Genomic DNA, 26,375 nt, shown 5'->3' on the forward strand with positions numbered 1-26,375 from the left:
TCCAAGCAAAACTGAAAAAAAAGAATCCCAGCAATTGAAACTGAGTTTTTTTTTTCTTTTTCTTCATTTTTTTAAACAGGTGTGTGAAAACTAATAGCATACCTAGTTTTCCACACACCTAGTTTTCTATTCAAGTGTTATAAAATATTAGTAATCTGTAAATATCTATCCCTGAATAAATTTCACAATTCTTAGACTTGATTTTCTCTTTCCTATGCTTATATCAACACTGATTCCCAGGGACTTTCTTCACAGACTTTCATAGCTGTGGTTCACAACTTAGTGTGCCTCATCACCAGGTTCATGCCCTCCTTACCATACTTTATAAGGGACATATGCAGAGATAAATAACTCCAACCTATACACTGGAAAAGTAAATTAGAGCAGAGGCAATGTATTTCCTTATCTAGCTCTCTCTGTGGCACTGTTGAGGCATCTCTTTGAAAGAGGTCCAAATTTTAAGTGTCCTTTGTAATCCCTACTTTGAAGGCAAAGACTCTGCTCCGCTCTTGCTCCCTTGGACAGGATGCTGGTGGGTCTCCATGTCCTGACTGAGTTAGAGGCCACCTCTTGCCCTTCTGAGGGCACTCGGCAGTGGAAATTATCTGGGGATGAAAGCAATATGTTTGTTTTGAAAGTACTGTTTGCAAACTGTCTCCAACTCTTTTATGGTGTTTACTTGTCTTTGCTTCCACCTTCACTCTCCTCTAAAAACCCCATGAAAAGGCCCATTCAGAATACAAAAGTTTAAAGTATAAATCAACAAAATAGACTGACAAAAGAGTTCAAAACACACTATTTAAACATCTTAAACTTCCAAATCAATGCAGCAGTTCTACTTGTTGATGAAAAAAGATCATCAAGAGGAGTATCAAGAAATTGCTAAAAGAGAGAAAAGGCTCAAAGAAATGAGATCTCGTGGGAAGAAAGAAAAGGAACAGGGAACATCTCAGTAACAGAGGGAGAAAGAGGGAAAAGGTATGAAAATGAAAAGGACATTTCAGAGGCTGAAGGATGCTAGAAGCACCCACCAAAAAAAAAAGCTACAGCTCAAGAAAAAGGTAAAAGATTGAAATTGTGTTTACAGAAGTGGAAGGGAAAGTAAGGCAAAGAGGGAAAGAAGGATGAAAGAAAACACAGACTTCATTATTGCATTTGTATTACTGTGTTATAACTTAGTTTCTTTTTTTCAAATGTAGCATGAAATTGGATATAGTGGGGTTCAGACTGCTGCTTCCTTTCTTTTTAGAGTATTCTTTGAGTATTATGCCCTGCTTAATTTTAGGAGGGAATGGGGAGTATTGTTGCTACTTTGCCTTACCACAGTGGGCTAGTCAGCAACTAGATTGGTCATGGGTTTGGTGTGAGTATCCTCATGGGAGAGACCCACTTGACCAAGTGTGCTACAAAACACAATCAGAGGGAATAAAAAGCAGATTGTTGCAGAGAGAAAATGTTGGTCCTGAAATCAAAACATGTTTCTCAGTGTTGTGGTTTAACCCCAGCAGGTAACTGAGCACCAGGCAGCTGCTTGCTCACCTCTCCTCCCCAAGGGTATGGGGAGGAGAATGGGAAAAAAAAAAAACAACTTATGGGCTGAGATAAAGGCAGGTTAATAGGATAACAAAGGAAAAGAATAATAATAATAGTAGTAGTAGTAATAATAACAACAACACTCAGATGATGCACAAATGCAATTGCTCACCACATGCAGAAGGAAAAATAAACCTATCCGATGCCCAGTCTGTTTCCGAGCAGCGATCCCACCTGCCGGCTAGCCTCCCCAGTTATATCCGGAGCATGATGCTCCATGGCAGGGAATGTCCCTTTGGCCAGCCTGGGCCAGCTGTCCTGGCTGTGCTCTCCCAGCTTCTGGTGCACCTGGCAGGGTGTGAGAACCTGAAAAGTCCTTGACTTAGTGTGAGCGCTACAACTACTTAGCAACAACTAAAAACATCAATGTGTTATCAATGTTATTCTCATACTAAATTCAAAACAGCGCACTATTCCACCTACTAGGAAGAAAATTAACTCTGTCTTAGCCAAAACCACGACACTCAGCACAGGCTCGGGTAGCTTGTAATACTGCAAGCAAAACCCAATAGAACCGGGGGTGGAGATTCTCTTGAGAATAAAAACCAGGTCTTATCATTAATTACAATGCATGTAGAAGTTACCTGTGTTTTGTGTTGACACTTGTACAAAAATTACTTTTTTTCTCTCCAATGCATTTTACAATATTCTTTTTGTTTATATCGCTACTGGACCACTTCAGCTGTCTCTTTAGAAATCACTGTCCTTTTCCGTTTACTTATGTTGTTTTATGACTTCTTATCCTACTTAAGGGGGGGAAAAAAAGCAAAAGACAAACCCACAACAACAAAAAACCCACTCAAAATACTGTTAAAAAAAAAAAAAAAATCTGTCATCAAGTAAAGTGCTCTGCATTTTAGGCTGCCATAACTTTTGAGCCTGGCTAGTAAGAGTATCCTTTCATCTTATCTTCTAAGAGCTGGAGTAAGATTTGTTAAATACATAGAGGTAGTCTTTAAGCTGCCAGGGTTTAATGGTCATTCCAGGGATGCTTGGAACAGGAAAGATTCCAAAGAAATTGTCATCCTTTATAAGAAAATACTTTGTAAATCATCCTGTATGCTACTTTTTATTAGATTAAGCACACAATCAGTAAAATTTTTCAGACCCAAAATGTTGATTGCTTTGAAGTCACAATTCAAAGGGAAAGTTATCTGATTGTTTTAGAGATGAGGAGTAAAATATTGATGGGAATGCTGGTTCAAGGAGTGTGCATGGGTTATGGATCATCTCTTCCTTAGAGCTCCATGTATATCTCTTGGAACTTGTAACAAGACAAATTACTCAATGCAAAGTGTGCTCAAGTTGCTTTTTTTGTTGTTTTTTTAACTGCATGTCTCAGTTTCTCCATTCATGTCTACTAGCTTTTGAGGCAATGACCTTCCTTTTCCTTTGGTCTGGATCTGCTAGAGCTAACACACAGTAGATACTGTGTCAGAGTAGCTAAGAGAGGATGCTCCTGCTCTGGTGATGCTCCCAGGATAGGTAATGCACTGTGCTTGGCTTCTCTGTGATTACTGTCTCTCACCTGATGATTTCAGGGCAGTTACAGAGACAAGAGAAGCAGAACAAAGATTACATCAAGAATAGCATTAAGGTCCAGTTTTCCACAAGTGAGACTACAGAACAGCTTCCTATAGACACTTAGTTTGGTTTAATTTGTCCAGGTTTGAAACTCATTTGGCAAAAAAATAGAAAATGTACCAATTTCCACACAGGGTAGACAGTAATTTGCTCATTACTCTCTAGGATATTTGCTTACTCTAACCTTTGCTTTGTGTAGAAGATATTCCTGTCAGGAACATGAATGAATGAGTTATATAGTTAATGAATTTAAAGTAATTTTACACAAACTGCATATTTTGGATCTACGAACTATAGAATTCAGAAGCGGTTCCCTAGAAATATATACCTTTATTAGGTTTCAACAAATCTTATAAAGTATGCCAAAAAAAAAAAAGCTGAAGAGAGTATAGTTTAAGAAGTGTCTTTTTAAATATATCTACACATTTATACATTTATAGGTATTGGATAGTTGAACAAAAACCTGTATTAACTTTTAAAAATATGTTATTAATCTGTCCATTTCACTATTCATTTATTACTTGCTGGTAAACCAGGCAAGGAATCTTGTGAACAGTACAGATATCTATCCCCAGGCTCTAGGGGGATAGAAAAACCCCAACTGTTGGGATAAAAAACCCCAACTGTTAATTTTGTAAAATAAAACACAAGACTAATGTAAAGGAAAAATAAATTACTCCCATCATGTTTACCATCCCAGCTTTTCATAATGTCCCAGAATTTAGTTACATGTATCTTGCTGTGATAACAAACAAGTTACATTTATGTTATTGCAAAAATACTTAACTAATTGGCAAGATTAAATAAATAAATCTGTATTTTCCCTGCTAAAATATGTTTAGGTTTTGTTAGCAAACATGCTGTCCATCATTACTTATCCGTTAATATTCATCTCTAAATTCAAACACTCATGTAAATCGTTTGATCAGGATACAAGTCTGCAAGGATTGCCAGCTATTCTGTCACATCAGATGGTTCCTCCATCTTTTTTCCTTCTTGGATGGTAATCACAGGATGCAAATAGCAAGTTTCTAGCATCTGGTTTTTGATGGGCTCCTCAGGCAGCTGGGCTAGACATGCTGGAAGAACTTCTGAGCTACTCTCATAATGAAGTGGCTTCCTGCCTCTTAAATACTGTGTCCCCTCCAAGTGCCCTTTGGATGTGAAATGATCTGCATGTTATGTCTTGCCACAGAGTCCAAAGATGTGGATTATTATACAGCCAGAAACAGCAAATGTATGGTGTAAATTGAACGTGCTGCATAACCATAAGGTGTGTGGACAGTTGAGCAGTCTGTTGTGATGGCTGCTGGGTTTCACATCAGCATGTGAAAACCCAAAACACACAAGTTGTAGCAAATAATTTTGCAAATTTTGGGAGTAACAAGGCTCAAGTAGAGGCAAAGGGAAAGAAAGTTTAGATATTTTGATTTTAAATTGGAAATGAAAATTTGCTTTATGTGACTGTTGTCTGTATGCTATTTTTTTTTCTTTTTGGTAGGTATTCATAAGCAGTAGTTCTGTATCATAAATAGATTACCAGGGACTCTTTATAGCCTGGTGGGCTTTCAGGCACCTTGAAGGAGAATGTTTACTATAAGTTGAACTCAATTGCATTTTTTTATGGTATGGAGTTTCAACTTCAAGTAAATGTGATGCTTAATATTCAAGATTGCAAAACATGTACCAGCCTAGTATGTTAACAATGGTAACAGGAAACTTAAAAATAAAGAGCGTATCTTTTTATCAGGTAAATTAAATTGTTGTCATCTAACCACACAAATGGATTTGACAGTTATTTGTAAAATACTTGTTTTCTGGTTTTTGTCATTGATTATTGTCTTAGGTAATCAAGGTTGTTGTCTTGATAACTACTTACTAGAAAAAAAAAAAAAAGAAAAAGTTAGAACTTGAGGAAGTCTAGAAATCACATTTAAAAAAATGTTGAAGAAATATGGGGATAACTCAAAACCACTTTGAAGGAATAACCTGGATCAAAAAGACTGCATCTGGCTACATTATTTGAATTCCTTTGGCAATAAAAAGAACTTTAAACTTCAAAATGTCAACATTAACAGTATATTGACATAAGAATACCTTCTTGTAAAGAACAACTTGTTTTTTATTGATGCGACTGAAAAAGATGAAATCAGAGAAGTTACAGATAATGCATTAGGAGGAAATTAGACCATTTTCTAATTGCCCTTTTTCCTTTTCTTGCTATAATGTTAGTATTTGAAGATATATTAACCTGAGGTAGGAATTTGCTATTTTTCTCATTTCTGAACAAGTAAAAGAACTTTTATGTAATAGCAAATAAGGTTTTTCATTATTAAAATTCTTACAAGATTTCAGGTGGACTTTTTTCTAGTCAAGTGGAAAAAACACTCCTCAGCATCCATTGAGGTATTATAATGATGTAGAGTTTAAATTTCTTTCTCTCTTTTTTTTTTTTTGTTTTATTAATTAATCTGTATCTATATTTTAATCTTGATTTTATATATTTGCCAAAGGGTTTTTTGGACCTTTTTGTCTTTTAACTTAAATTCATACAGATAGAGAATTCCCAAGTAGCTGATCTTCTGATCCTGTGGCTGGAAAATTAAAGTTAGTAGATACAATTAATCTGGACATAAGAAACTTTAGTGGTTCCCTGGCAGAAGAAAAATTTAATTTCCTTTTATTGAATGAGCTACAGTTCAACATATTTGTCTGATATGACTTGCAGTGAAATGTTCGGGAATGTGCCACTGTGGAGCATGTCACAATCTTGCCATTTTACCAATTCTTGTAGGAGACTTCGGCAAACTAATTTATGAAACCTAGAGGTAGATTGGAGAATGTCATGCACTATAAGTTAGAGGAAAAATGTTCCTATATTTAAGAAAGGCAAGGAAAGGGAAATAAAGAAAAGTGTAGCTGGAAATTTCTCTGTGAGGATTTGTTTTGGAGCACTTGCGTGGTTCCTTTGTTACTCTGGGACTAATCCTGGCATGAGACTCGCTGGCCTGGGTGAGGAGCTCAGGGGAACTGCTGTGCTCTACAAACTGGTTGGGACCAAGGCTAGCAGGGTGCTTGGTGCAGCAGCATTATTTCAGCAAAGCCTACAGATTTGTTCCAACGGTACAATGCAAATTCAGAATCATCCTAAACTCTCTGCTCCTGACAAGATTTGCTTTGGTTTTGGTTGAGTTGTTGTGTTTTTTCTTCCCCTAAAAGCTTTAGCATCTAAGAGTGAGTAAGTATAAATGCTACGCATAGATTTATTGCAAAATTATATCAACATCATCTTTTAAGAAACAGTGATCTTGACTTCATCTTGAGCGAGGTGCATTCAAAAGTGGAGAAGAGTGACTTCTTTCCTCATACCTCTTCCTTCTGAGGTGAGCTTTGGGTTGAGTAGAGTAGTTGGGTTGGAGCAACTTTAATTAATAATTGGGATTACTGTCAGGCAAGGATATGGGCAATAACTTTCCACTCCAGCACAACAGAGTATGTTGATGGTGAGCTGTTTTTCTAGTAACCTCATGTGAATTTAAGGGGTTTTAATAATCTCAGATTGTGAGAAGAAACTAGGGTAAAGCCCAGCAAATCTGCCTTACCATTTAGTAAGTAAGTACTGTTGCACCGTTAGAAGGACCAGAAACAAACTATGAAAGATACTTGTTCAGAGTGGAGTTCCCTCCCTCCCCCAAAAAATGTATATGCTTCTTCATTAAAGTATAAAATCTTAGAGAAAAGGTCATCTAAAGTAAACAGCCACGGATTGGTTGCACATTGATTTACTGGAGAGAGTATCATGAGTTTACCGAGTCATTTGAATGCCAGGCAGTTGTGAAATGATAGCCTTCTTTTAAGTAAAAGCAATTGTCAAAGTCATGCTCATTATAAATTTCTATTCTCTGCACCAGAGCAAATCTCTGTCTCGGCTAACATTGCTTTGAAATGCATCTCATTTAAATTTGCAAGCACACAACCAACAGGCACTCTCTCTGCCTCTCTTCATAATTCCACCTGGTTGAAGGCTTACCCCACCTGGGAACTTGCATTGCTGGACCCTTACTCTTACTCATTATGTGTTTCTTTACTCTGCTTTCTTCTCTTTCAGAGCAGAGTGGTATGCTTTTAAACATTTTTACATCTATTGCATATATAACGGTGTTTGAGGCATCGACATACTTTACATAATTTCACACTGCTTTTTGAATTTACAGGCTTATTAAAATGTTCCCACTCATTCCTTTTGTTTGCTGGGCTGAGAAGGAGTGACTCTTATACTGTGTAACCATATAAATAGGAGGGCCTTGAAAAGTTCACTTGTTTGATGTTACATGGTAGGGAAAAAATTTTGTAGATGGAATTTTTTATCTGCTGCAAGGTAGAAAAGCTGTCCTTGAAAATTACTAGCTATTAAAGTATAACCACCCTGTTGTTTGAACTGATATTCCCATTAAATTAGTTCCCTATAAGAAAACTGTACTATTCAAAGGCACAGATGACATCAGAAGCAGTTTCATCAATGCTAAGCTTTCTTCCAGAATAGGACCAATATTGAGCAATTAGGAATGCTTGCTTCTCTTTTTACCTTGTTTTTGCTTCATGAGAGTTGACACTGGATTTCTTTCATTGATTTAATGTAGTATGAGATTATGACCTGATTCCTAAACTGGAAAAAAGCATGTACAGACAATTTCTTTTTTAAAGAGATGAACAACTATAGGAATATGATAACATTCTGAGTTCAAGCAGGTCATGTTCCTGTCTGTAAGCAATATATTTACTTGGCTGGCAGCACTGTTTTAAAAAATAGGAGGGCATGAAGTACTGCCTTAATGCCTGTCAGAGCTCAGCTATGCACTACCAAGGTGTACAGAGGAGGGGAAAATGTCTGTAGGACCCCTACACTGAAAGAAAAATGGCATGAGTGGTGCTGAATGGGTGGTATCATAGCTTTGTGCTCTCAGAATAATCCAGTAACACAAGGACAGTCTCTTTCCCATGGATAAGGACAGTTAAGGGATGCATTATATATGGAACAAGGAGAGAATTTAGAGCAGGTGAGCAAAGTAACATATTGCTGTCTACTCTGCTTCAGGGTTGAGGTCAACAGCATGCCGTCTTTGGTAGAGTTCATGGCAAAGCTGAAGTTTAGCTATGAATCATGAAACCAACTGATTTCTCCATTGACATACGTTTACAAAGGTTGGGGGTGTTATGATAGAAAACCATAAAATGTTAACTATTCCTGTATGTGACATCCAACTGATTTTCTCATTATACATTCTTAATGCTTAGATTTCTGTTCAGAACAGTTGTCAACTAAACAATAGCCAAACAAATCAGGCAGTAATATAGGAATTACTGAATAATCTGTGTTGTTTTGGCATACATGATATAAGCTTTAGAAGTTTAGTTTAGCAATCAATGGATTTCACAACATTTTTAGGTGGCTGTGAAGACGGTGATATTTGCTGTCTTTAAAAATCTTCAGATCTTGACTGTATCACTGCTTAATAAGAAGGAAGAGGCCAGATTTTTATTCAGACTCTTGACTTAGTTTTGGGTGGAATTCAACTTGCCTAAAGTTATCTGTCTAGATGTTGGATGTTTAATGTAAATTAGCCATTGGGCTTCTTCCTACGATCATGGAGAGAGGCTGCTGTAAGGAGTGTTTCACATCAGACTAAAATAAGTAGTTAAGTTACGTGGTAGCAACAGCCCTCTTCAGGGCATTTCCTACATCTCTGGGAAATTGAGCCATAGGGATATTGCTGAAGGAAAAGATGCAGTGTTTTTCAGAATTGATGCAGTTATTTTCGTCACACTGGAGTGTAACCTGAAATCAGTTAATTCAGAAGTTACCTGTACTGGCCCCCTTTTTTTTTTTTTTTTTTTGCAAGAAAAAAACCAGCACAGTAAGTTCTGTTGGGTATTCTGCATTGGCATTTCATTATACTAATGCAAGACCACTATCTGAGCTCAGCCTTGGGGGTTTTAACTCCAGCTTTGACATTATTCCTCTTACTGCATTTAGAAAAATAGCTGAGTTTTCTGTCCCATTTTCTGTAATGTCAGCAAGATACATAATTTCTGTAATTTCATTGTTAGCTTGTAATAAATCAGTACCTTACTTGACTCATGAACCCCATGAAGATGATCACAGAATTTTTGTCTGTAAAGTCTTTATTAAGTAATTTAAAATCTTATCCCAGTGAGAGCCCTTGGTTGGGCTGATTGTATGCTAATGTTGTGTTGCCTTCCAGAGGCAGCAACTGTCATAAGGCAATGTTGCTGAAGATCTTAATTGTCTCGCTATATCGTGCTGTGCTTTAATGCCTCTAAATTAATTATGCAATTTAATACTGTTATTAAGTCTTGAATTGCATTACTTCAGCAGAAACATAAAGCTAATGTGATTGTGTGCCATAGGAATGGAAGCACCTGTGTTTTTAAGGATTATCTCCTAACATTGTAATTACTCAGCAAACGTCTAGTTCAGAAGGTTCACAAAACATTTTGCTCATATGCTCCTGGGGGGGCCACTGAAGACCTTACATGTAACTTATGACTTACAATAAAAGGTCAAAAGCCACAATTACAAGTTGTCTCAGAAAGAGAGTATAAGAAATGAAGGCCATTGCCAATAGCTTAAGGGCCTGTAGAAGCAGATAATACATTAAATAAAACGTATTTGTAGGGAATACACTGTATCCCATATTCCAGGGAAAGGCAATAATAAACAAAATAAAAACCAGCAATCCCTGCCAGTTTAACCCAGAGACTTCTTTTCTCACCTTCAAATTTGGTTATTGGCTACCCTGGTTTCAGCTGGCATACAGTTAATTTTCTTCCTAGCAGCTGGCATAGTGCTATGTTTTGGATTTAGGATGAGATTAATGTCAATAACACACTGATGTTTTAGTTGTTGCCAAGCAGTCAAGGACTTTTCAGTTTCTCATACTGCCCTGCCAACAAGAAGATGGGAGGCACCCAAGAACCTAAGAGGGGACACAGCCAAGACAGCTGACCCACACTGGCCAGAGGGATATTCCATACCATATGATGTCATGCTCAGTATATAACTGGGAGGTTGGCTGGGAAGTGGCTCAGCTCAGGAACTAGCTGGGCATTGGCTCTGGATAGTGAGCAATTGTACTGTGCATCACTTGTTTTGTATGTTTTTATCATTATTATTTACCTTTTCTGTCCTATTAAACTGTCTTTATCTCAACCCACAAGTTTTACTTTTTTTTTTTTTTTCTTTTTGATTCTCTTCCCTATCCCACTGAGGGCAGGGGACAGTGAGCAAACAGCAGTGTTGTTTTAGCTGCCTTTTGGGTTAAACCATGACATTGGCTTCAAGATTTATTTTTTTTTTTTTCTCCACAGAACCTAGCTAGGTACCTGAAAATTTTTGTATTGATGGCATCATTGGCTCCCATCACTTTGAGACTGGTCTGGTCTAGTTAACGTTTCCTTGAAGAGGAATATGGGCTTTCAGTATACTTCCACCTCTGTCTGTAAAGGGAAAGAAAACAGGTATGAATCCTCTCCCCAATTTCCGGCGCATCTTATTTTTCTTAAATATTTAAAAATCTAAGTCACCTCCACTCATATCATCTATCAAAAAACCCCCATCATTTTCTTTGCTACCCAAAGCATCACTGTGAAAACTGTATACACAAGAAAAACAGAATCATTGTGCTTTAGGGCACATCACTTCTACTGTGAATGTATAGAAACAATACTACTGCTCTTTGATTTAAATTGAAATAGAGAAGGAAATACATATAGGTAAAAAAACATGGTTATGCCAGCTAGAAAATGTAACTGGGGTTGCTATCAGTTCTCAAGGGAAATACTTGCTTTTACATTTTGTCGAGATGACAGCACTTCCATTACTATAATAACCTGTAAAATCACGAAATAGCAAAGCAGCACTGCAACGCAGGAGCGATTATAGTGAATCAGCCAGAAGTGCCTGTTCTTATGATATTGCCTGTGGAAGTCAAAGCCTACATACAGTGCACAGAGCTTCTGGTCCACACCAATTCTCTGTCCTGGTAGGGTAATAGGTCATTCTGTTTCTTTCATAGATACATCTCATTAGATAGAGTTTAATCTCATATATTACTAACTGAATTTATATACTTCTGGAGTTATTTACAGTATTTTTCTCATATTAACTCATCTGATTAAATGTATATCAACAACAAATGTTGATTATTACTCCCCTCAACAGTAATCAGTTGCAAGCTTTTTCCAATACTCAGAATTAAATAAATCCCATGTAAAGCCATACCTGTATTTTCTGAGCAGAAGAGTTAAACAGTGATAGGAAAGCCATTGGCTTATTTCCCCTTTTGGGGGAAATTGGCATTGGGATGACATAGTATACTTTGTAATTTTGGGAATCTGAATTGTTGATTAAGTTGTGAATTTAATGACAGAATGTGGTATAACACAAGGGTTTCATGTCAGGGTAGTTATCTTCCCACATATCATTCCTTTCTTTTTTTTCTTCCTCCTCTCTTCTCCCCACCAGCCAAAAGCTGTTTAGCTTTTTAGTTTGTATAAACATTCAAACAAAATTCAAGTTATTGATAGGGAATGAAATGGCTGAGCTGCTTTTTCCAATACGGAAATTCTGTATACTAATTCAATACAAAATTAATAACAGATCTTTAACTTCAGCTGCACAGAAAGCAGCACTGGAAGTGATCTAGAGAGGTTAACAGATTTTCAGAGATGAGCATAGGCGTGTTACAGTCCCAAGGCTTACTTATGATGTTCCCCCACAGGGGGTCAGGAGTATCTCCCTGCAGTGAGCACTTCTCTCAGTTTTTGCTGAAAAAAACAGCAAGCAATAACTTGCGTTCTTAGCAATAAGAAATTTTAGTTAACAGTCAAAACAAGCAGCTTTTCCTACACTGATTTGTGTTATATTAGATGTTGCTGTAGTCTGTAAATGGTGCATAACTACGTGTACTCAGTCCTGGAGCTTAAGTACAGTTAGGCTTTCATATAAAGAAATGCAGATCTCCTAGTTACACACTGAGACCTGAAATGGGCAACCTATCCCTTCAAATGCCGGCATCAGAGAGAGGAGCAGCTGCCAAACCATGCAAAACGGCCTTTGCTGGGTAGCAGAGGCATCCCAATAAAGTCTGGGTTGTGATCCTCACCAGTTCATTGGGGTTTTTGTACTCTATGGAGCTGCAGCCTGTGGGAGTTCATTTTCAACCTAGTCCACCCAAAGAGCAACCCTTCGGGGCAGCGCTCCGTGGACCAGAGCAGCTGAGCAAGTGCTGAGTCACTTCTGTGGTTGGGCAGGCGGACGGGGACAGGGGTTGTGGTCAGTCCATGGCAGCTCCTCTCTGCTGCTCCTTCCTCCTCACACTGCTCCCTGCTCCAGCCTGGGGCCTCCACGGGCTGCCGTCCTTCAGGATGAGCCTGCTCCAGCCTGGGCTCTCTGAGGGCCGCAGGTCCTTCAGGGCATGTCCACCTGCTCCTGTGTGGACTGCTGTGAAGCGCTTTCTGCTTTTCTAAATATACTTTCCCTGAGGTGCCCACCCGTGGCTGCGGGGCTCAGCTGTGCCCTGCGGTGGGTTGGTTGGAGCTGGCCGGATCTGGCTGTGCCCAGCATGGGGCAGTCCTGGCCTCTCCTCACAGAGGCCACCCTGCAGCCTCTCTGCCAGCATCTGGGCATGGACACCCAAAGCAGAGGTAAATCCAAGCCCTGTTAGCTGATTTTATTTCATCATGTAAAGTGACATTTGCACTGGAGGTTGCATCAGTGCTGCCGTGTTTTCTGGTGTCTCCACTGCATGCAGGAGTGTGTCCCTCCCCTTCCCAAGGAGGGATGCCATTTGCACCGCTCCCTTCAGGTCCCTGGCAGCTGCAGGAGATGGCTCTGACACCTGTGTCGCAGTGTCCCAGGGTCCTGCCCTCGGACCCGGGAAGCCACCTGCTCCACAAGGAGCTGAAAGTCAGGCTGAAGCTGGGCTGGTGCCCATAGGCCAGGCTGTCAGCCCCGCAGGGCCACGGTGGGCACTGGCAAGTTTAGTGCTGGTGGGTTTATGGGCCAGGTGGCCCTGGCCTCCCGTCACGCCTTCACCCTGTAGCGGTTTTACAATGATCGGTTCCTTTCCGAGGTGTAAACATTTAAAATCAGTCTTTAATTTAAAAGAAGAAAAACAAAAAGTTATTTCTTTTCTTTAGCTGTGCAAATAGACTTAGTGAAACTTCTTGGATAAAGAGGTTTAATTCTAGTAGATGCTATCACAGCTGTTGTTGTCTGTAACTCTTAGGTGTGGAAGGAGTTGAACATGTAATATTTCACCACCTTTTTTCTTTGCCCACAGACATAATTTTATATGTTTGAATATAAAAGCTGCATTGTAGCCACTGTCTGGGTTTATTTAGGGGGTTGTTTAAAGTTTGCATATCCATACTGTTAACTTGATGTAGAAGAGTGGATTTTGGTAGGTGAGTGTGGGAGATTATTGCACCTTTTGCCAACAGTTTATGTCTTCTCTGTACTTATAAACATCTTCATTAATCCCATAATTTCTCATCAGAAGTTTCATGAAGATAACTGTTGGGTAATTTTATGTATACTTGATACAAAAAGGAGTTTAGAAAGAAATTCATGATTACTGAGATTTTCCTCTATTGCCTAGCAGGCATAGTTAGGAAAGACCAAATTATGGGACGTTTCCTACCTGGGTACTCCAGTGAACAGGCAGCACATTTCCATTAACAGACTTACCGTCCCTCTTCAGGAAAGTCCATCTGCTTCCAACTGATAAAGCAGCATATTACTCACAGCACATTCACCTGCCTCATATGATAATTCAAAACTTTACTTATGCTTTCCCACTCTCTCAGATTTAACACACCAGACACGTATCTTGTGTACATAAGTCACACCTAAATATTTCCTGAAAAAATGAAATTTCTAATCTTTTGTGAGATTTTTATTTTTTTTTTTTTCCTGTTTAATCAGTTATGCTTAAAACCACAGGAGGGGGGAACATCTTTCTCAATTGCAGTGATAGGTGGAGAAAAAACTGTCAGGGGACATGTAAGGGGATCATGAATATTTTAAAACTTTTGAGTAACTGTTAGTAGTGAAACTGTCTGGAAGAAACAGAGCAGTATGTTTGCTCAGGACATCTTTTTCAGATAAGATTGTTTTCCATGTGTTTTCTTCCATGCACACATATGTGTGTATATATGTGTGTGTGTGTGGAGCCTAATGTCACTTGAAGTGGCTGGATGGATCAGAATATTTATAGACTAAACAGTGGATGAAAGGGATTTGTGAAAACAGTTAGTACGGATACCAATTTATGATCAGGAGAAGTGAACACTCAGGATGGGATTCATCGAACCAGATTTAGATGTGTTGTGTAATGGATGGAGGACGTGAGCTACTCCTAAGGCTTACTTCATTTCATCCTAGGACCAACAACTAAATACGTCAGTTCTGTTGAATGGTCCTTTGATGTGGCAGCTTTTCCTGCATTGACTGTGCAGAGTCTGTACAACTCAGGGGCAGATGCCCCATAACTGTAAAAATATCTAAAGTTAAGTGGGACCACTTCCTAAATTATTAATACTGATAACTGTATACCAAATAGTGAGCTTTCTGGTTTGGTCTGCTTAGCCATGATTCTCTTGTGTCGTGCAAAATTGTACATGGCATTTAACAAACTTTGGCTTAAAAACTGCAATCTTTGCTTAAAAGCAGAGGTTCTAGAAGTCAGGCATCAGTAAGCACCTGAAAGAATCAAAATCTAAGAGAGATTCTAATCAATTCTCAAATTTTGAAAAGCTTTTGTAATTATTTATCAGATACATAGAAAAAATAAATAATAAAGAGCAGTGAAACTGAAGTACTCTCCTAGAAGCTGATTTTGCTGATGTTTTCCTTTTTCCTAACTGCTTGTGCTGCTGATTATATTCAGACACTGTAGTGCACTTATAAAATGCTTTGTTTGTTAACTGAATTGAGTTGAACGCTTCTATACTGAGCAGATCTTATTGAATAGTTCTAAAATAGCCACTCAACTTTGCCAATAACACGCTGAAGTCACTATTCTAGGGTGGAAAAAAATGTGGTGTGTCTAGACTGAACAACTTTTGAACTGTGAGACTACCAAATTAAAATCATACCTGAAATTTCTGGATTTTGTTTTACCATACTCCAGAACTTCAAAACAAAATGAAGCCTTCTAACATAGTTATTCAGCAGCTGAAACTGGTTTGATTGAGTCGGTATTGTGAATTGACATCTCTTCATTGAGAACATTGTCTAAATTCAGGATACTAATAATTAATTTTTATCTTAGTTAAAATGGATAAAAGTAGCATAAAATTATTGTTTTCAGTCATCCTCAAAAAATACGAGTTAAGCAAGTTAAATGAACTGTTGTGTGACATTAAATTTGTCCTTCTATTTTAGCCTTATGGAATTTCTGCTACAACCTCAGAAATGCAGAATATGATTCAGTTCAGTGCGGACTTGGTTGACATTTGCACAATATAGGAAGAATTTATCTTTGTAGCTAGCGTTTAGAACGGATACAGGACATCAGTTTATCTTGCAAGTCAAATTTGGTAGAATGAGCCTGTGCCTCCTGCTTCCACCTAATGTATAGGATATTCTAGAAATGTTCTTTCTTAACGTAGCCTTTTGAAGTAGTTAAACATGAAATACAGTATTAACACATTTATTAGACTAGGGTTAGAGAGGAAATGAACCCATCATTTTGGATTTCGCGTGAAGGGACGATTGGTAGCCAGTGATTGCAATGAGTTCTCTGAGAACATCAAGCAATTCATCACTTTACAGACCACTTCTGTAACAAAGGCGAAGCTAAAATTTATCTTGTGCTTCTTTTAAAGTTCATTCGACAGGTCTAGTCTCCAAACTTCAAGCAGTGAGTTCAGGCCAAAGATGTTGGCAATACAAATTTTTGAACTATGAATGAAAAATTCTGAAAATCTCTCTCTACTGTATTGCCAGAAAATGGTAAACAATTTTATTTCACTTTTGATCTCTAAAAAAATTTGGTTTATTTTTTAATGGGGTTTTTTGACTCCCCCATATATTCTTCTGATTTCATGATTCACATTTATTTATTGATAGTGTCCATTTTTGAGATATCTAATTGGAAAGCCATACATTTCTGTATTACGGCAACCTTGCACAATTCGTACCTACTTTTGACCTGTGCTGGCTGGGAGTCGAGTTGGCAGCTTGTGCTTGGAAACTGGCTTGATTCCTTTTGTCAACAGTACAAGAAAAATCTCTTTTCAGAAATGGACTCTTTCATTAAGGTAAGAAACAAACCCTAAGAGTGTGAAAATAAGTCAACAACAACAACATTGTTCCCAGCAAGAAATTCTGTCTCAAACTAGGTGTAGCATGTTTTCCTCTCATGTCAGTGCAGAGATCCTTTTCAAGTGTATAAACATTGCAGTTGCAATCTCTTACCATCCAGCTTTGATCTTATCTTGGTCCAAATGATTCTAACCTCTTTCTAATGAGATCCAGTGAAAGAAGTGCAAGGCAGAGCCACCTCTTTCAGCTTGCAGACTTTTTTATACCTGAAGCTCAAGAATCCAAACGTTTTCTGCCCTTTAAAGTCCGCTGGAAGTAGAAGCTGCAGGGCTGATATTGTAATGTGCCTTTTTTCTGATTTTGTAATGTCATCAGGATTATATCTGTAAAACTGTTAAAGTGCCTTTTATCAGTGTAAGTACACCTATAGGCATTTTTGAGGGTGATAAACATGATGTGTTGTAGTGTTGATTTGTTTTTTTTAATAGATTATTTAGGCAAGAAAATACAAATATGTAACTAAGTCTCTCCAATTTTTGAGACCTTTTTTTTTTTCCCTTACGGCAAGAGGAAAATTGCCCAAAGTTCATTAAAAAAATAAAAATCCATGAGATCACCTCTATCTGTTGATAAACACTCAGGTGAAATACTCAGCTTATTATGTATGAAGTTTTACCAGTCTGTGACATTTATTTCTGATAGTGAGAAACCTGATATGTGAGACACCTCTGTATAAACACAGGAACTCAGTTTCTCAGTGCAGAGTCAATGCATGCAGATTTATCTTACAAAGTAAACAAAGCAGAAATTACTGTATCTAGAGTTTTGCTTTTCACAGTTTTCTTATTTAAAGGCCTTTCTGACACTCTAGTCTTAAGTGAGGGTTTATCAAAAATAAATAAAAAGCTAAAGGTGGCACACAGGTGCACTTGTTTTAAGTAGTGATTCTCATGAATATAGAAACGAATCATACAAGTCATAAAATATGATCTTCAGTTCTGTACCTGGAACACAGAATCCCCGCCTGTCCACATGGCAGCATCTTTTCTGGTATCGTAATTGTGCATGTATTTGTAATACCACAAGTCTCAGTCCCCTCTTCTCCAAAGTGTGTCCACGGGTACAGAGCCTAACTCGGGTTCCTTGGTCGTGCTGCCTCCCAAACCACGCCCAAGCTAAAATCCTGCTAGGACCCAGTATAAAAGCACAGGTCGAGTGCTGATGCATAGAAGCACCTCACAAACTAAATTTTCTAGCATAGACATAGCAATTGAGGTTGGAGGTGGCTGATGTTGGCTTAAATAGGTCCAGGATTCATGCTTATAACTGGGGCAGAGTTTTGGGGGGGTTGTTGGTGTTTTGTTTTTCTTGTTTGTTTTTTTAACAAGTCTCCTAGAAAGAATGAAGACTATTGAACTGTATCAGCACTGAAGAATGGTTCAAAACATTTTTTTTTTCCCAGGTGTAAAATACAAATTAACCAGATTTCCATTGTCCCTGATTTTATCTCGGGTATTTCAGGTGTCAGCCATTGCATTTTATGATGTGTATTACAGGTCCACCCTCACATTAACTAAAAGCATCTACCTCCAAATGCTTTGTGTCTAATAACAGCCTTTCTCCCTTTTCTAAAAGAATCTAATTGAACCGAGGTGGAAAGATGTTGTGTGGATAAAACTTTGGCGTGGTTGCTTCAAATGGACCTTGATGTTCTGCACAAGCTGAATTGTCAACTGGTTTTGATTGCTTTTCATAAAGAATGGAGTTTATTAGTTTTGTAGCTGAATATACAAACAACACAAGCTTATTTGAGGAGTCTTAGTTTATTGTAAATTAGGGCAATGAATTCCAAAGCTCTGAGTCACAACCTACGTTTTTAGGGGAGTGAAACTGGATTCTTGATAGTAATGGCATAAAAGTAAAATGCAGTAGAAAATTACTAGGAAGAAATTCCTTTATTAAGAATAGCTTGAAAAGCTAATTTAATAATGAATTAGTGTATTGCTAACTAAAAACATAATAACTTGATAAGAGGGAAATTATTAAGCATTACTAAAATTCCAGTTTTAATTGCCAGAAACTGTAATTCCTCAACTAAAAGGAGGCTCAAGTAACTAAAAAGAGGCTGCCTCTTTAAATTGTTTTGCAGTCTTAAAACTGTAAAAGTGACTTAAAACTGGCTTTGGTCATGAAGATTTTTTTAAAATTATTTTTCTGCTTTGATAGTGTGAATGAGAAATACTTTTCATCTTTTGTACTTTCTGTATACAAATAATTGAACAATTATTTTTTTAAGTGTAATTCTCATTGTTGTTTCATGGGTGACAGTATGTAAGAGTTCCACAAAGGACCTTTAGGGCCCTCAGTTAAACAATAATTGGTACATGCTATGTAAAGTGGTTTTTTAATTAATGAATGACTTACCAAGGTGTGGATTCACTGCTGCATCACTTGAGTGAAATACTGAAACCAGAGCTGCTGTTTTGAAAAGTCTGGAACCATCTTTCCTGAGCTGAAAGATGGAGCTCTCCCATCAAAGGCACCATGACGTCCTTACAGAGCTTCTGAGTCACTTTACAGAGTGAAAGCCCCTTCCAGGCAGGAGGCAGTTGAATGATGTGCATGAGCTCCATGCCTACTCCTTGCCTCCTTCTGACTGTTTTGCGTTCTTTGCCCAGTGACCTTCAGTGCAGATGCGTTTCCTTGTGCTGCGCTTCCGGTGCGTTGTCTGTCTGGGAGCCGTGGCAGGAGCAGCATGTTTGAGTAGGTGGTGTAATGACTCGGCAAAGAAATGCCTAGGAAAAGAGATGCTTCAGGAAGTGGGTTTGGAGTGGTTGTCTCTCATCTAAATGTGATCTGAGCTGAGAGGGTATCGAAGCTTGCTCTTATGGAAGGGTTTGCCACACTGACGTGCCCGGGCTCCCTCCAGTTAAGAATTGCATGGCACTGTTTGTAAGGCAAATAATGCACATTCCTTCTTTCCTGGACATTTTTCATCTGATCTGCTTTCTTTACACTCATTCTGGCAAATACAGCCTCTCTCGTCTTCGTTTGGTGTGCCTGTGCAGGGTTAGTGAAAGGAATGGCTGTCTTTCAGGAGAGTGTTTTACCAGAGGAGGGAGAGACCTTCGTGATTAATGGTATATCAGAGCTGTGCTGGCATGCAGCAATGTACACAGGTGGTAAATGTGTATTTTCTTCCATTCTGAAAATGAACTGGAATATAGTCTCAGTCTTGTTTGTCAATCATCTTAGCCTTATTGTTGTTGGTTTGGTTTTGGGGTTTTTTTCCTGTGAAACTGAGCATTCAGCGTAACCAGTGTGTTCTCTCTCTGGTCTGCTGCATCCTTTTTATAATACCTGGGAGTGAAATCCCTTGGCGTGCTGGTAAAGGCTGAGACACTGAGCAAACACACAGAGCACCTGTTGATTCAGAATCACTCTTCTGTGTTTAAGTTATTCAAAGGGGTCTTGAAGCCTTAGGCCGCAATGGCGTGCAATAAATGGGATAATAATGGCACATGGTTCCCCTTGGCACTAATTATATATAATGAAATGGAACATGGTAGTCAGTGGCTAATCCTTCTCCTACACTTCTAACCAGGATTTTACAACTTTTGGAGAGGAAAGGGTGTTGTTTAGGTTTTAATTATTGCCATTTTTGCTTCCTCTGTACTTATGTCAACTTTTAAAAGCAACAGTATATTAAATCCAGCGGAAAATCTAATGTATGGAATACATTAGGGATTTTATTTTTCTAGCTTTTTACATTTTTACAGGAAAATTAATATTCCAAACCAGCTTTCTAAATTGGTTAGCTTGGGAGACTGCATAATTTGGGGAAGAAAAGGAGAGCCCAGTTCTTAGTTCTGCCCCTGGTCGAGCTGCTCCTGCAGTCTGGGCAAGCTCAGCATCCCATCTCTCTCCATGCTCAGAGGTGCCAATTTATAGGCACAAGCCAGCCAAGCTCCTTTGCTGACTCAACTGCATACTTCTTGGTGCTGTCTTGGAGAAATTGTTATCCTCACTCCAATTTGGTCACTGGCTTTGAAAAATAATGTGAAAATACTGTGATCTGTGATCATACATACCCATTTGGGGATAGGTGTGAGCAGCCCAGAGGCTTGTCAGTACCATCTTATTACCACTGCTCCAGATATGTGTGATACATGCATGCTTGAGTTGTTCTATTTTCAGCTAAGTCTCTAAAATTTTAAAAAAAATAATAATAATAATATTCAGCAATAGAAAGTATCAATAGCTTTTGTTTTCTCTTGGTCCAAAGGAGGCCTTTTGGCTTATTTGTCTGTGTCTCCCCCATGTGTCCGTAATCTATTTTAATAATTATTCTTCTGTCTTTTGTTTTGTTCACAGCCTACATGCTGACACACTACCACTTTTGTTTCCAAAAGAGGAGTTCACAGAACTACACAGTGCCTGATCCAACTAGCTGCTTTGATGTTCCTCACTGGACCATGTAGGTAAAATTCAAAGAACCATATGTATTCACATTATATCTTTCCAAGTATTCAACATGTCGAGAGGCATCTTTGCGCACTTTGTGAAGTCACGGTCTTTTGCAATTTATGGACTACAAAATCATTTATTAAGGCCCTCTACCTTTGCAATGTATTGTATCGTCAACAGACACACAAATGTAGGCCATCTTATGTCACAATGTGTTTGGTCTCCTTGCCACATCTATTTTAAGTTGTGGGTGCTCGGAACACTGTGATGCCTATCATTCCTGTAGGTGTACCTGAGCTAACTTCAATAGCAGCTGCAGTGGTGCAAATTTCAGCTTAGGCACAAAACCTGACAGAGAAATTGAATAAATTCTCAAGCAGTTGGCAAACCATGAGCTTCTTGTTATTGCAGCTGCACAGCTAGCAGAATAAGAGCTAGCTAGGGTAAGAGCTAGGCTGAACAGGTTTACATGAGTGAACCTCTATGCTTGTCTTAAGAAGACTAGAGCAGTATCATGGTATTGGTAATTGGGAGAAAGATGCCTTCGGGTTATTCCTGTTGATCATCTTGAGCTTCTGCACAAACCTTCAAGTTTTCTGTGAGTTTCAGACAAAATAAAAAATGTAGCTGATATTCCACCTCCAGGATTTCCCTGCAGAATAATTCAGTCTTGCTATAGTAGAGGTGAGAATCCAACAAGTTAAATTCAATTTCTTGAAAAGCGTGCTTTCCCTTCTGGTTTTGATATGCTAGCTGGGTTTAGTTTTAACAAGTCATTTCCCTCTGCGAGAGTAAACCTAGGCAAAGAACTAAATTGTTCTGATTAAATTGCCAGCATTCATTATCACTTGACTGCTTTCCCCCTTGTATGTTACGCTGTTTTATGTCTCAGTTGCAGTGGCATTAAAAACAATTTACATGAATTGCTAGGCTGCAGCATTTACATCTATGTTATACTTGGTGTTTCTTTTACATTCCTTACACGTTTCTATAAAACTTCTACCTTGGTTTGTATTTCTAATTTTGTGGAAATGAACTATAAGCATGGATATGTAGCAGTGGTTTAGATGGCCTGTATTTACACATGCTGGCACACTCTCCTTACACAGAAACCAGCTCTCCTCACATACTTGCTGTAGGGACTGTGCACTGACAGTTTATTGTGATTATTTCTGGATTATTCTGAATGTCTTGAGATTTCAATCACTCAATTCTGTCTGGAGAAAGCTTCTAACCAAGTCATCTCATTAAAGCATTTTCATAGCATACTGGCTGAATCTTTATGGCTTCAATACTAACACAGGTGTCTCAAATGAATCCTGAAACCATGCCTATCCCTGCTTTCACATCCTGAAATGAGGACATGGTATCTTGTACACTGTTACACAGCTGGCCATATTCAGTTACAGCTGGTTTTGCCTTTCATGTTGTGTTGACCATATTCCAGCTTTACTTAGATGTTTTTTCAGGTATTTTGTGTAAGGTGGAAGATTGTGGGTTTGGGGTTGGATTTTTTTTGTGGTATTGGGGTTTTTTTTCTTCAGATGACAGATTTTCTAGGAATAAAATACTTAAAACACATAAATTTTCTAGGTTAGTAGTTAAATTTAAATTGTAACAATCCATAAGCGGGTTGCTAGCTCTAGTTTGCAGAAGACATTCGTGTTGCCTGTTGTGAGTCTCCAGAATCTTCCCCAGCTGTAACTGATGGGCAGGAAAGCAATCCCCAAAGATATTTATTATGCTGGAGAGGATATTGAGTCTGAGGAGAATTCCTTTTCTGTAGGTATCAGTGGCACAACTAGTCCTTGGCAGGAAATTTCTTAATTGGTGCCAGAATTCAGAGTATTCCGAAGGAACTGGCATTAAACTGTATTTGGTTTTAGCCTAAAAGGAAAGTAAAAAAGAAAATACCTGAATTCATATAATTAACTTCTGCAAATTTTGTTACAGTCCATATCTGTCTCCCTGTATAAATGTGTCACTTATCAACTCTGATTCGACGGTAGGGAAACACCAAAAAATAAAGGGTTAAAGCATCAAACCATACAATTTGTTTACAAGAAATATAGTAACAAAATTTTCAGAAAGCCAGAAATTACTATTATTTTTTCCCCTCGTACTAAATTAACAACAACAAAGCCAGTCATGCAAATAAATCTAATGAATTGCTTTAGATTTACGCTATACTGCCATGCTACCTCTTAAGGGATTATATGTATAAAGAAATAATGAAATAATGTGCTTTACTACCCACAAATATGCAGTGCATTAAACAAAATTTGTCAGTTCATCTGCACCCATTACATTAGTCAAGAGGAACAGCATCATTTTGCTTAGCAAAGGTACATTAGCTCAGCTGTTTGGGCTGTCAGAATCTTAAAATCTTACTTCAAATGCAAGGGTAATGGTCACTATGACATGCATTTGTCATTTAACGCGAGTAATGCTTGTGCTTTAGTAGCTTTTAGCAAAGTATAGATGTCTGCAAAGGTTGTGGTACAGGTCGGCTCTGTAATACAAAGTGCAAATTCTAACACAATTGGTGCCACTTTCAAGTGTGCACTAGATAATGTGTGATCTAAGAAGAGCCAGAGGAAATGCCTTTTCTTAGAAGGTTTGTACAGCAGTATATTCATGCTGATTATTAAAAAAATATTAATGTGTTAAAATTCATTCATATTTGTTCCATATAGTCATAAATGTGATTAAAAATATTTTTTCTGCATTTAAATACCTATCTAAAACTTTGTGATATTGATAAAATATACTGACTCTATCAAAAGTTTAAATCCAGAGCATTGATGTTTGTTTTATAAAGTAATGACACAGAAATGTTTGCTTCTATACATTATCCCTTGAAAAATTATTCAAGCTCTCAATCCAAAACTAACTTTTATTTATTGATTTATTTATTTTGGTAGTAGATTAGAGCTTTGACAAAAAGTAAGACAAAGAGTAGCTTTGACAAAAAGAATAACCAGTTCAAAGCATATATAATTTTATGACTATGGTTGTCATGAGTTCATGCTGTAAGCAGTTGCACAATTAGCCCAATCTCTCAGTGCTTACTTGCTTAGTCCCTTTGAAGTGACTTGACTTGACATTATTTCAGGAGAAGCATCACAGCTTAGACCATTGTATATCTCTGGCTGGCGTGTTAATGGCTCATCCATGAGGATAGGGCACTATTATGCTTTAAAAAGATTAATGGCCAAAATTAGTTTTCTAGAGACAATTTCCTCTTTGTCTTTAGTTACTTAGCTGAGTTTATGCATCAGCTATTGATGGTGAGGCGAGCACTTAGACTGGAGTTCAATTCATTCATTCATATTTGCTTATTTATTCATAAATAGATTATTTTAATTACTTGGAGGAAAAAAGGTGACACAAACTGGTCATTTGTAATTTGCATCCTGAAAGTGTACTTTTTATACTAGAATTAATTTTTTTAAGGATTTGTGATTTAAATGAAAGATGGAAATATTTACCTATTTAAATTTAAGTATACAAAATACAATTACTCTCAGCTGAAACTCCCTCTTGGGTATAGTGTAAACAATTCTTTCATTATATACATTAAAAACTCAAGTGGAGTGATTATGGCTGAGTTCTGTTCCCTCCGAAAAAACATGACTCTTATCAACAAAGATCTTTCAGTACCTTTTTTCGGGAGGAATACTATTAATTTTTGGAATTACAAATTTTCTGTTTCCTCTGGCATTTTAAAAAAACCTTGGGTTTTCTTGGCACGTACTTAACCAGACTGATCATGTTCAACTTGTGAAGACTGACTAGTTTGCAGCAGTAGGTGGTATGTGAGATACAGACTTCAGGAAGAGCATGATTTCCATAACCTCTTCAAAGGAAATACATTATAAATAAAATACCTTTCTCTGGGGGCTTACAAAACCATTCTGTTTATAATTTAAATTACATTAAGCTAAATAAAATAGTACCGTAAAACCCTCAAGGGAAAAATACTTCATTTAAGTTAGAACAGTACGTTACTTCCATTAATTGGAAGTATTTTACTCTCTCTCTAATAGTTTATTTTTCATTGAATATATATAATTAAAAGTATTGTCATTATAACAGGAGTCATTCTTTCCCGTTTTGTGTTCCAAGCCCTTCTGTTCTGTAGATCACTATAGTTTTATTTACCTGCCTTTCTTCATTTCTCACTGCTTTATTCCTGGTGGCTAACCCTCTGAGCATTGGTCTATGACAGAAGATTACCATCACTGTGTCACTCATGTTCAACTTAATCAGACTGGAACTGAGACTCTCAACCAGCCTGAAGTTTTGTATGGAAAACACAGAGTGTGAGACTTTCTTCTGTTGGAATTTTTTAGAGCCTGCTCGTCCAAACCATGCATCTTGCTTCTTCCAGGGTGCTCGCAGGGGTAACTGTTGAGCAGGGGCTGCAAAACAAGCACGAGAATCCATTAGTCTCTCTATAACTGTAACTTGGAGGCAGAGAGGAGATGCTGTACATACATATATGCATGTGTGTGTGTTTTGTGTATCTGCAGATTTAAGGTCATGCATGTTTGTGCATGTGTGTACGTGTGATATGCTGGTCTATATATGGTTTCCTTTCTTTTATTGCTATAAATTTATGCCAATTCAGTTTCATATGGAACCTGATAGGATATTCCACTTTAAGTCATATGAAAACAATATGACTTCCAGGAGAGGGTGACTAGGAAAATATTGGAAAAACTCAATGGACTATCTAATTGTAGGAGTGATTTATTCCACCTTCCTTTTTCACTCTGTGACAAGAGACCATGGAGGCTGAACTAAATCAGATTATCGTTCTTAACAGCATGGAAGGCAGTAAATCTGTAGCGCTGAGCTCCTCTACTATTGACAGCTTTGCAATATGTAGAAATTGTCTAAGCACATATAAGCTTACAGAAGCTGAAACAGGTTGTATAATAGGAGCAGGCCAGTCCCATATGCTATACTTATTTCCACTTTAGAGTCAGCTTTAAACCATCCACTAACTTCAAATTAATCCCCATTTAAGGTCTAAACCAATCTTTGTGTTTCATGTAAATTAATTGTAAGTGATTGAAAATATTTTTCCATGGGAAAATAAATCTTTCCAGCTAAATATTAACAATGCTGAAATATAAAAAAGAAAGAAGCTATGCATAAATTTTCTCCTAATTTATAAAATGTTTGCTATTTTTTTTAAAGACCACTTTCAAAAAGTAAGAGTAATTTCAAGAGTAATCAAAACTAACGCTGGATTGAATAAAAAAAATTGTTGAGAGTTTCATGTTAGACTGAGTAAACCTTGAGGGGGAAAAAGGTAGTACAAAATATCAAAGCTTAGACATATTTTCTACTGAGCCAGAACCTACAAGTT

At 37.8% G+C, this 26,375-nt stretch overlaps 1 protein-coding gene across 7 annotated transcripts in view; it reads left to right on the plus strand.

The window, feature by feature from the left end:
• Window positions 1-26,375, plus strand: part of CHRM3 (cholinergic receptor muscarinic 3) — a 284,041-nt gene that overhangs the window by 133,218 nt on the left and 124,448 nt on the right. For 6 of the 7 annotated variants that reach the window (XM_075748775.1, XM_075748773.1, XM_075748774.1 and 3 more), the window contains one exon: window positions 20,903-21,005. In XM_075748775.1, the coding sequence (XP_075604890.1) occupies window positions 20,908-21,005 (98 nt within the window). In that variant the 5' untranslated portion in view covers window positions 20,903-20,907. Of the gene's footprint in view, window positions 1-20,902; window positions 21,010-26,375 lie in introns of all 7 variants that reach the window. The other variant, XM_075748777.1, reaches the window with a different exon arrangement.

Source organism: Balearica regulorum, chromosome 3 (genome assembly GCF_011004875.1).
Source record: "Balearica regulorum gibbericeps isolate bBalReg1 chromosome 3, bBalReg1.pri, whole genome shotgun sequence".
Lineage (NCBI taxonomy): Eukaryota > Metazoa > Chordata > Aves > Gruiformes > Gruidae > Balearica > Balearica regulorum.